This window comes from Paramormyrops kingsleyae, chromosome 7 (assembly GCF_048594095.1).
Source record: "Paramormyrops kingsleyae isolate MSU_618 chromosome 7, PKINGS_0.4, whole genome shotgun sequence".
NCBI lineage: Eukaryota > Metazoa > Chordata > Actinopteri > Osteoglossiformes > Mormyridae > Paramormyrops > Paramormyrops kingsleyae.
Window position 1 is genome coordinate 1,158,582 of NC_132803.1, and position 12,478 is coordinate 1,171,059.

General features: G+C 48.3%; 1 protein-coding gene across 2 annotated transcripts in view; it reads right to left on the reverse strand.

Moving 5' to 3' along the window:
- Positions 1 to 11,577, reverse strand: part of LOC111833212 (leucine-rich repeat transmembrane neuronal protein 4-like) — a 34,233-nt gene extending 22,656 nt beyond the window's left edge. For both annotated transcript variants that reach the window (XM_023791229.2, XM_023791228.2), the window contains exon 1: positions 11,069 to 11,577. In XM_023791229.2, the coding sequence (XP_023646997.1) occupies positions 11,069 to 11,072 (4 nt within the window). In that variant the 5' untranslated portion in view covers positions 11,073 to 11,577. The remainder of the gene's footprint in view (positions 1 to 11,068) is intronic.
- Positions 11,578 to 12,478: the final 901 nt, after the last annotated feature.

Here is a 12,478-nt window from a genome sequence, read left to right on the forward strand (position 1 = left end):
TGACGCCGGCCTGCACACCCCCTCATACGAAGGAGGCTGACGCCGGCCTGCACACCCCCTCATAAGAAGGAGGCTGACGCCGGCCTGCACACCCCCTCATAAGAAGGAGGCTGACGCCGGCCTGCACACCCCCTCATACGAAGGAGGCTGACGCCGGCCTGCACACCCCCTCATACGAAGGAGGCTGACGCCGGCCTGCACACCCCCTCATACGAAGGAGGCTGACGCCGGCCTGCACACCCCCACATACGAAGGAGGCTGACGCCGGCCTGCACACCCCCTCATAAGAAGGAGGCTGACGCCGGCCTGCACACCCCCTCATAAGAAGGAGGCTGACGCCGGCCTGCACACCCCCTCATACGAAGGAGGCTGACGCCGGCCTGCACACCCCCTCATACGAAGGAGGCTGACGCCGGCCTGCACACCCCCTCATACGAAGGAGGCTGACGCCGGCCTGCACACCCCCTCATACGAAGGAGGCTGACGCCGGCCTGCACACCCCCTCATAAGAAGGAGGCTGACGCCGGCCTGCACACCCCCACATACGAAGGAGGCTGACGCCGGCCTGCACACCCCCTCATAAGAAGGAGGCTGACGCCGGCCTGCACACCCCCTCATACGAAGGAGGCTGACGCCGGCCTGCACACCCCCTCATAAGAAGGAGGCTGACGCCGGCCTGCACACCCCCACATACGAAGGAGGCTGACGCCGGCCTGCACACCCCCTCATACGAATGAGGCTGACGCCGGCCTGCACACCCCCTCATACGAAGGAGGCTGACGCCGGCCTGCACACCCCCTCATACGAAGGAGGCTGACGCCGGCCTGCACACCCCCTCATACGAAGGAGGCTGACGCCGGCCTGCACACCCCCTCATACGAAGGAGGCTGACGCCGGCCTGCACACCCCCACATACGAAGGAGGCTGACGCCGGCCTGCACACCCCCTCATAAGAAGGAGGCTGACGCCGGCCTGCACACCCCCTCATAAGAAGGAGGCTGACGCCGGCCTGCACACCCCCTCATACGAAGGAGGCTGACGCCGGCCTGCACACCCCCTCATACGAAGGAGGCTGACGCCGGCCTGCACACCCCCTCATAAGAAGGAGGCTGACGCCGGCCTGCACACCCCCACATACGAAGGAGGCTGACGCCGGCCTGCACACCCCCTCATAAGAAGGAGGCTGACGCCGGCCTGCACACCCCCTCATACGAAGGAGGCTGACGCCGGCCTGCACACCCCCACATACGAAGGAGGCTGACGCCGGCCTGCACACCCCCTCATACGAAGGAGGCTGACGCCGGCCTGCACACCCCCTCATACGAAGGAGGCTGACGCCGGCCTGCACACCCCCTCATACGAAGGAGGCTGACGCCGGCCTGCACACCCCCACATACGAAGGAGGCTGACGCCGGCCTGCACACCCCCACATACGAAGGAGGCTGACGCCGGCCTGCACACCCCCTCATACGAAGGAGGCTGACGCCGGCCTGCACACCCCCACATACGAAGGAGGCTGACGCCGGCCTGCACACCCCCTCATACGAAGGAGGCTGACGCCGGCCTGCACACCCCCTCATACGAAGGAGGCTGACGCCGGCCTGCACACCCCCTCATACGAAGGAGGCTGACGCCGGCCTGCACACCCCCTCATAAGAAGGAGGCTGACGCCGGCCTGCACACCCCCTCATAAGAAGGAGGCTGACGCCGGCCTGCACACCCCCACATACGAAGGAGGCTGACGCCGGCCTGCACACCCCCTCATAAGAAGGAGGCTGACGCCGGCCTGCACACCCCCTCATACGAAGGAGGCTGACGCCGGCCTGCACACCCCCTCATACGAAGGAGGCTGACGCCGGCCTGCACACCCCCTCATACGAAGGAGGCTGACGCCGGCCTGCACACCCCCTCATACGAAGGAGGCTGACGCCGGCCTGCACACCCCCTCATACGAAGGAGGCTGACGCCGGCCTGCACACCCCCTCATAAGAAGGAGGCTGACGCCGGCCTGCACACCCCCTCATACGAAGGAGGCTGACGCCGGCCTGCACACCCCCTCATACGAAGGAGGCTGACGCCGGCCTGCACACCCCCTCATTTAACATATCAGGGTTAAAGTTCATCATGTGTGACACCATCTTTGGTGGCACGTAGTGAGGGGAGGGAAAAGTGAACAAGAAAATCAATTAAAGCTAAACCTGTGCTATGTGACCATAGGAAGCCAAACATGGGGTGATAACAGAGCTGCCGGGTGACGTCAGCATGTCTGGCCAGGTCGGGGGGGTGAAACCAGGTCAGAAAGCACATTCTACCTTCTGAGGTGAAGAACTTGGCTAAAATTACATGAGAGTGCATCGTATGGGCAGGAGACAGAGGCGAGCGGGGAGAACGATCATTAGGATGCTTCAGTCTATTGCTTCAATTACTCCCACATCTAATTTAACGCAGCTGAACATCAGGACGATGGCAGCGGGCACGGTGACAGTGAGCCTGTCCCTACCGTCACCCGAACCAAACACTGGCCTCATCCCTCATTTCGATTCATCTTTCTAAATGCTCACTTCCATTCTTTTTCCTTCACATTAAATGTTATTAAATTAAAGTATTGGCAAAGGCAGGCTGAATGCCAGCAATTATCATGCACAATATTTGAAAGCTCCTAGCAAAAGGTGAATATAAACAGCTTCTAACAGAAACCCACCATGGAACTTACCAGTGCTGTGATACAACTGAAAACACTGTATAAACAGTCCCTAACACACTCCACGGACTGTCCAGTGCACCATTCACTCTGACCCTAACACACTCCACAGACTGTCCAGTGCACCATTCACACTGACCCTAACACACTCCACGGACTGTCCAATGCACCATTCACACTGACCCTAACACACTCCACGGACTGTCCAGTGCACCATTCACTCTGACCCTAACACACTCCAGGGACTGTCCAGTGCACCATTCACACTGACCCTGACACACTCCACAGACTATCCAATGAACCCTTCACATATTAACCCTAACACACTTTGCACACTGTCCAGTGAACCATTCACACACTGTTGACGCCACACACTGGCCCTATCACACTCCACACACTATTCTTAAGGAAATCCACACACTGTCCAATGAGCAATGCACATATTGACCCTAACACATTCAACACACTGTCCAGTGCACCATTCGTACACTAACCCTAAAGCACTGAACTCAGTATCCCTAACTCAGTTCTCACACTGACCCTACCATAGTCCACACACTGGGCGCACTGATCCTAACATGCTCCACACATTGTCCAGTGAACCATTCACACTGACCCTAACAAATTCCACACACTGACCTTACCATAGTCCACACACTGGGTGCACTGACCCTAACGCGTTCCACTCACTGTCCAGTGAACCATTCACACTGACCCTAACACATTCCACACACTGACCTTACCATAGTCCACACACTGGGTGCACTGACCCTAACATGCTCCACACACTGTCCAGTGAACCATTCACACTGACCCTAACAAATTCCACACACTGACCTTACCATAGTCCACACACTGGGTGCACTGACCCTAACACGTTCCACTCACTGTCCAGTGAACCATTCACACTGACCCCAACATACTCCACACATTGTCCAATGAACCATTCACACTGTCCCTAACACACTCCACACACTGACCCTACCATAGTCCACACACTGCACACACTGACCCTAACACGCCCCACGCGCTAAGTTTCTACACACTATCCAGTGAACCATTCATGCTGACCCTAACACACTCCACACACTGCCTAGTGAACCATTCACACAGTGATCCTAAAGGTCGATTAATACTTTTGTGTCAAATCAACGCCGTAAGTACGGCATAGTCATCGATGCTACGCCAAAGCGCATGCTGTAGCCTGACGTGCACCTCCTCAGAAATGCAACTACACGTTGCAGTGACACAGACCATAAGAACTGGGATCGGTCCACTCGGTAGCATTCATTTTTTTATATGATCGAGAAAAGTGTACATACCTCGTGTACTTATATTGCTGACTGAAACTGAAGCACTATTTATATCTAGCATTAAATAACCCACCCTAGGCACCGTAGCAACAGGTCTACAAACACTCAGGATGACAGCGCCGGTTACACTTACCTCCATTAAATTTATTCATACTTTACAAGACTAAAAAAGTAGTATAGATACTAACTTTAGAAGATGCATAAAAAGTGAGCGGCTCGAAATTTTTTCCAAATTTGTCTACAGGTTGTTTGGAGATGCACAAATGTAAGCAGGACTTGATAAACAGATACCTTTAAATTTCTTTTTCAATTGCGTGATTCAGCAATTCAACACTCTCCCCCAGTTATGAAGGGGTTACGTTCCGACAAACCTACCATAAGGCGAAAATGCATTTGATACAGTACACCTAACCCCAGAAACATCATAGCCTAGCCCAGGGGTCACCAACATGGTGCCCACGGGCACCAGGACGCCCCCAAGGACCTGTTCTAAAAATAGCACAACTCACCAGTGAGCAGCGTCTAAAATTTAATTTGTTGCTATTCTTCTTTAATCACATTTGCATTTATATAGATTTAAAAATGACAATATCAAAAAAAAGCATTTAAAACATGTTTATTATGTTTATTATACAAGAAGTTTAGGTAAGTTTAGGAGGGCGTTTCAAACTGGTAGCCCTTCATATGGCTCAGTACCCGTGAAGTAGCTCTCAGTTTCAAAAAGGTTGGTGACCCCTGGCCTAGCCTATAGCCTACCTTAAACATGCTTAGAATGTTTACATTAGCCTACAGATGGGCAAAATCATTAACATAAAGCCTAATTTATTTTTAAAAAGTGTCGAATATCTCATGTCATTAATTTAAAAATTTACTGAAAGTGAAAAACATTTACCCATCGTAAAGTCAAAATATCGTAACATGGAGCATCGTAACCCAGAGAGCGTCTATACCGCAGAGTGGTAAACAATAAATGCAACGTCCAAATCTTGGGGCGGGTCATTAAAAACAAAATTAAATAAAAAATCCATGTATGTTGCGTGCAATTCCCTATAGCCTATATTAAATATTTGGGAATATCTATTTTCATATTTTATTAAGTTCTTTGATAAGGTTACGTCACGTGACAAGTCACGAAAGCGCCAAGCAGTAGTGATGCGCGGGTCGTCTCGTAACCCGCGGACCCCGCGGGTAACCCGCGGGTCGAGTTGGGGCGGGTAAAGAAATTGTCACTTTATTTGCGGGGCGTTCTGGGGCGGGCCAAATAATTTCATAAAAGCGGGACCCGCGGGTTGGAAAAATACCCGACCCGCGCATCACTACTTTGCACACTGTCTAGTGAATGATTTGCACGGTGACCCCAACACACTCCATGCACTGTCCAGTGAATCAGTCGCACGCTCCACCAGTGCAGTTCTGCACACCAACCCTTTGTCGCGTTTACAGATCAAGCTCTTTGGGACATCTTATGTACCTGACCTTTACACCAACAGGAGTTTACTCTCTTTATGCGTGGCATCCCCCACAAGAGCATTACATTGACGTTTGTTTGTTTGTTAATGTGTGAATATATTTTAATTAAGAGACAAAGCAGCACAGCCGTAACGTTATTTTTAAATTGCATTTCAAAAACAAGGATAGTACTTTTATAATTTATGTTTGCAAATGACTGATTGTCCTAAACTTTTGGGTGTTGATGATTTATTATGCGCAGCCTAACTAACGGATAATTACTTTTCATCGTGACACCCATTCATTCGTGATCCATCTCTGCCCCCCACACCTTTCAATCGCATCTTTCACACTGCGACGCCCTCCCTTTTGATAGCCGATAGAGCTGAAATTAAACTTTTTGAAGTAGTTTTTTTCTTTTTTATAAACAACTAAAAAGTCAAATGGTGCTAGCGGTTACATCACTTTTTATGCCACCGATTTCATTTTAAAAAAGGGAATTTACACAAGCTTGTGGAACTCTCCTGCAAGGTTAATGCGCTACGCAGAGCGCGAAAAGACACATAATTATACTCCGAAAGCGCGCCGTTATCCAGGAATTTCTGCTAAGTAAAAAGAAAATAAGTAAGCCTACATGAATTCAGTATTATTCATTTAACTGTTTAAAGGCACTCGTTCCTGTCCTGTTGTACGTCAGAGAAAAGCCAGCTTTATCACCGGCCCTCCCAGGGTCCCGGGACGGAGCTCAAACCTGGGCTATAGGAAAGTGGAGGGGAAGGGGGTTACGGACTAAAACCAAACGATGAAAGATGACATTTAAAACCAATGCAGACGGCAATCGGAGCTCGTCAAGTGAAACGGCGGCTCAAGCCGGCGGGGGTGCCGGGAGGAGGTGTCTGCACACTTACTATTTTTCTCTGATCATTGCTCTTTCCCACACACAGGGACAAAAACAGGTATGCACTTTCGTAGTAAGATTTAGTAATATTAATCATTTAGGCTTCACTTTCATGGCGGCATGCAAACGAATGAAATGACTTAATTTCCAAACAGTCAGCTTTTTCAGCGGCGGGCAAAGAGGAAAAAAAAGCCCAATTTAATGCAACTTGTCATTAACACAGACACGTTTAATTTAATCAGCAACCGATTTGAAACGGAAAAGACGCTATTTTGTGGAACAGTCTGATTCATTGGGCCAGCAGTATTTCCTGAACTCAAGATGTTAATTGTGGCTTTCAGTTCTAAATGTACGGTCTACAAAACGTATAGCTCCCCAAAGCAATTACGGGGGAGATATTCATTGACATTAAGCAATATGCAAATATGCTTATTTGCTAAAAATATATAAGGCATTTAGCCTGTTTAATAGGATGATTCAGTTAGTGGGCGCACATGTGCACACACACGTGTCTATATTTATTTTTACTGGATTATATTTGAAGAGAGGGGTTGAGGGATGGGGTAGGTTGACATAAAGGGCTTTTCTGTATTTCTGAGTAGTACTACTTTGGTTTTTGTAGACTCAATATCCTTCATCAAAAACGCCATTGTCTAGCAAATAATCAGGACAACTACCACACAGTGACCGAAAGTGTTACTTACACTGTTATTGGAGCAGCGGAGGTGAGGTTAGGACTGTCTGCCTGTGATCAGGAGGTTAGCAGTTCAAATCCTGTGACTGGCAGAGTGATCATGTCACTGTTGGGCGCTTCAGCAAAGCCTTTACCTGCCAGATGTGCTGGATAAATGGCTAACCCTAAGCTGTGACTCTCAGCTTCACTCTCACCTGTGTGTACCTCACATGGGAGACGAAGATCAGATATGCAAAGGCTGGAATTCCGTGGGAGCTACTCGCTGAACTATGACGAGGGCTTTCTGTTCTGTCATAATGCTACGAGCTTAAAGCGTCACACCAGCCTCTGAGTTTTCGCATCGTGACAAGTGGCTCGTACAGCTAACCTTGCCACCGTCTATCCACTTGTGCTTTTGGTGCCCCCGGGGCCCAAGGGCTGAATCCTCTCCCTTACAAGCCAGCTTTACCATTACACCCTCTGCTGGTGTCAACTGGAGGCTAAGGAGGCCTCCATTTAGATTCCCCCAACTCCTCACCAGCACAAGCGGTGCGTAAAGGACAAGCTTCATTGCTGCGAATATCATCTACCTCCATAACTGAGGATGGAGTGTTTGATGATGATTATACAATCACACTCCTACATCAGACCTGGCTCACAGTTCCCCTTTAAGACTTGCGGATTCAAATTATTCTTTTCATACATAAAACTGTCCGATATGAGCATATTAGTGAAGCTGAACTGCAATTTAAAAATGTGAGATTAGCTGGTCACGGGGACCACTATATTGAAATGAGGTGCTTTTTGTGCACTTAAAACCCATTACTTTAAATCCTGCAGTTTTTAAATCAAAATAGCCTGAAATGTCACTCCAGAGGAGCTAGGAAGAAAGAAGTGTTAGCATCTCCCATATGTGCTGCATTAACTAAACTGCATAAACATGTGATTGTCATGACAGAGGCTGCCTCTGAGAGACCCATGATTATCGGGGCTCTGTACGGTGAGACTAGAGGCTGCCTCTGAGAGACCGTGATTATCAGGGTCTGTGAGGACAGAGGCTGCCTCTGAGAGACCCATGATAATCAGGGCTCTGTGAGGACAGAGGCTGCCTCTGAGAGACCTTCATTATCAGGGCTCTGTGAGGTGAGATTAGAGGCTGCCTCTGAGAGACCATGATTATCAGGGTCTGTGAGGACAGAGGTTGTCTCTGAGATACCGATGACTATCAGGGCTCTGCACTGTCAGCAAAATGTGTTCCAATTTGTACCTTTGCTTGTCACTGGGGCTGTACTTTCAAGGGTCTAGCCAATTGTACCCTAGCTATAGGTAAATGTACCTTTTAGTCTAATTTAAGGTACAGAAAAGGACTCTGAGGAACATCCCCAAGATACAAACAACATTAATGGTACAAAAATATTCCTCATAGTCCATTTTTTTTAAAGGTACATTTACCAACAGCTATCTTACAGTTGGCAGACCCTTGAGGGTACAGCCCCAGTGACAAGCAAAGGTACAGATTGATACTCTTTTTTTCTGACAGTGCGAGGACAGAGGTTGGTGAAGCGATCCCTCAGTACAGTGAGGCAAAAGGCAATGAGGCAGTGATCTCCTCCAGCTTCCTCTGCCTGAATCATGAATCCTGTAGGTTATGGGGACTAAATCTCCCGTCAGCAAGAATCTGCTGGCAGAAATGTACGACAGTATAAAATACTGTACATACACAGAATATTGGCAGCTCTTGGTCATCATCCTGCTGATAATAATGACAACTTAAATGCAGACACCACAGGCTGTTTACGCACAAATAGATTATTCACAAAACAAAATATCCGATTAAAATTATGTTGTCTGGTTAGGTTATTATAAATTTTTCTTTTTATTTACCTCTCGTTGGACTGAGAGTTCCAGGGGTTGTACTGTAGTTCAGAGTACAGATTTACAGTCTGAAAGAGGTGGGATGTTGTGTGCTTGACCGAAGAGCCAGGTTTGCAGTTATTCTGGTTTGCATGAATGATGCTATGTATGGTTTCCGTGAAGCGGCATTTCTCTGCTATACGTGGATAGGCTTCTTGCCAGACAACTGCGTCATGTGATATTCTGAGTGAACAGAGAGCGAAAAAAATAAACGCATATGTGAGAATACAAACTGGTACCTATGTGGGAAAGTGCCGGAACGGCGGAGGAGCAGCACGTTTAGGAGGCGTCAGAGAGCTGCAGAGGACCTACCCGGAGAAACCACTGAATCACAAATGCATTTCTGAAGCTTCAGCCATCAGCCGTTTGGCTGAGGAGAAGGACCAGTGTCTGCCAAAGGCTACGGGCAGTGCCTGCTGCCAGGCTTTAGTCCACATATGTCAGAAATACACCGTTTGCTACATGAATTTTGCGCTATATGGGTTTCAAAGGTCAAACATAAGCCCCACTGAATATTCCCGCTAGTCCATTTTGCTTCACGCTTTACCGCTCAGCTGAGCGCTTAACTCAGATCCTTGGCATGGCGATGTAAAATCCATTTCCAAGCAGCGCTCGAAATGCATCCACTCTGTTACCAATCCGCCAGCTTGCCGTGCCTACATTCATGTTGGAGCATTCACCGTCATCCAACACAGTGAACACGAAGTACCGCAGTGTGTATCAAGTATTTCGCCATTTCTGGGGCATTGCCATATAAAACCTTCACACAGTACACAACGCATATTTTCAAGTAGTGCAAGTAATCCTCCTTTCAGAAAGCAAACTTTTAGAAGTGAAACAAACATTTAAAGTAAAGTAATTTTAGTTAGCCCCCATGACCGGATTCTAGCCCAGAAGACGAACTCACCGCATTTACTCTCATTTGAAGCGTTAATAAATATCCAGATGAACCCTTATCGGGGAACTGGAGGATATTACGATGCTTCTGGGAGCTGGGGAACACTGTGATGTCTCTAACAGTTCTATTAAAACTTTTTCCCCTTGAACATTAATATGATTTTATATCAGCGTGGTTTTCGTGTTCATTCACTTGCTTATTTCGATCAATATGTATATCATAAAACCTCCATTGATGTACCTGAATAAGTAAGCAGGTGGTTTAGTTGATCCTCCAGGAAATACAAGGTTATTTTCACTAGCGCACTTCAAGCAGCATGACACGCCGAGCCAGGATAAATCATGGATGCGTTAATAATTTCACGCTGGCCGTGAATGAACATTACCGATCAATCGCGTTAATATGCCGTCCATCACTAACGAAGCCCGGCCCGTTTCGGGGGCTTGATCGGGCTCCTCGAACAGCTCAGGTCTTATATAACTACTGTAAGTTGTCAGTGGAAACGGGCTGTGAATAATGGGCTTGGCTGCGAGCCGGAGCCCGAGCCCGAGCCGGAGCCGGCCAAGTTACAAACCGGTAAACAGGAGCGCTGCAATCTGTCATCGCTTTTGTTCAATCTTGACAGAGACGGCAATGTCCGCCTATGTTGGGGATGCAAAAAGAATGGGATTGCATAAGATTTACTAATCCTCCCAATGCTCACTGCCTACGGCTCTGTCTTATTGGGAATGAGTTGAATGTTAATTTGTTTATCCCAATATAAACCAGAATAACCACCTTCAGAATAAATCAGGCAGTTGCAAACTTCGAAGTTGAATTTTAACCATTGCAGTAATCTTTCCATATGCCTCAAAATACGAATTACGCCGACGAACTAACAGGAAAGAGCCACAATATTTCAGTTCCACTGCCGCGAATACATATTGACATAACTAATGCAATCCACTGTAAGTCCCTGAAACAGAGGCACTTGCAGATCAGTAACCGTAATGAGGTTTTGAAGTGTTTCGGTGCATCCATTCATCCTCAGCATCTGAGTGAAAATACTACGCACACTCAATTCCGATAATAAAAGGCAACTTTGTTCGTCTCTTTTTGGACATTTGCGCGTAAGCAACGGACAGCTGGTCTCTACTACGTGAAACCAGTTGCGCTGCTCATGCCCCGCATGAGTGATCTGTCGCTGGTTTTGAGCCAAGCGCGCCGGGTTGCGATCACTCACCCATGTCCGCCTTCTAGGTCCGTGTGCTTTGCGGTCGCCTTGCGGTTGCGGTCTCCCAAAGTGCGCGGTTTGGTGAGAAGCGTGGACGGAGCCACCTGTCCTTGCCGGTGTCCAGGGGAACACGGAGGCTGCGAGGCGCTCCCGCGCAAGCGGGGCTCAGGCTTCTCCCATCCGTGCCTCTTAAAACTGCCGTAAGAAAATGCACAGCTTGGCAGGTAAATCTCGGGGCGCTTCGGTGTGGGAAGAAATCCGGAGTCGCTTCTGATTTAAACGATCCGTATGCAGAAAGAGGAGCAAGCTGAGCGATCAAGGAGTTGAGAAAGCGGGCAGGGTCAGCAGATGAAACCTGGCCGTTTGTGCGCGCCGCTCCGGTGCGGGGGAGCCGGGCGTCATGCTGCAGCCGGGCTGCGTGTACGACGGCTCCGTGGTAAGGAGCGGGACCCCCTGCGCTCCTCGGCCGGCCGGACGGACAGTGACAGGCAGCAGCTAGTCAGCAAGTGGTTAAACGGCGAGACGTAACCAGGGTGCTGATGCACTTGTGTTAGACGCGCTCTGGTGGAAATGGTGACACGTCCCGGAACAGGGAGAGACCGTGATTAAAGAATTTATACACCCCCGATATACATTTTACAAAGTATAGCAATCGCTTAATGGGATCTGCCCATTGGTCACACATCATTAACAGCAATCGGAAGAGTACTGTATTACTACATTAATCAGGAAAATACTATATATATATATATATATATATATATATATATATATATATATATATGTGTGTGTGTGTGTGTGTGTGTGTGTGTGTGTGTGTGTGATGTAGTGTGTGCGCAAATGTCCCCACGATGTGATTAATTAAATGTTGTTTTGACTGACGTTGTAGGGACCAATTTTCGGTCCCCACGAGGGGAAATGAATGGGGAAATTCAATTTCATGAAAACCATTGACATTGTATCAAATACCTACAAACTTACGGGTTTTGCCCATAAAAATCAATGGATGGTCCCCACAAAAGATATAAACACCCAATCTTGTGTATCTTTTTGCTGCTCTACGCAAACGAATTTCCCTCTGGGGTCATCAAAATATATCTTATCTCTTAACTTATATGTATAACGGATTACATTTAGCCCTGTTAAATATGGTGTTTTGAAGTTCTACACATTTACATGTGTTTTGTTTTGTTTTTAAATTGCCCAGGGTGAGAGTTATGTTTTTATGGGGTGTTAAGGTGACACTCACACACTGGAGCATGTTATGTTATAGTCATAAACTGGTAGACTGGCCTGAACAGAGCTGCGACAGCCGTGAATCGTCTGTCCCTTGTCAGGTGAGAGGAGCGCGCCTGACAGATCCCTCATTACCGCTTACTGGGTTAGATAGCAGCGCTATACTTTTATATATATATTAAG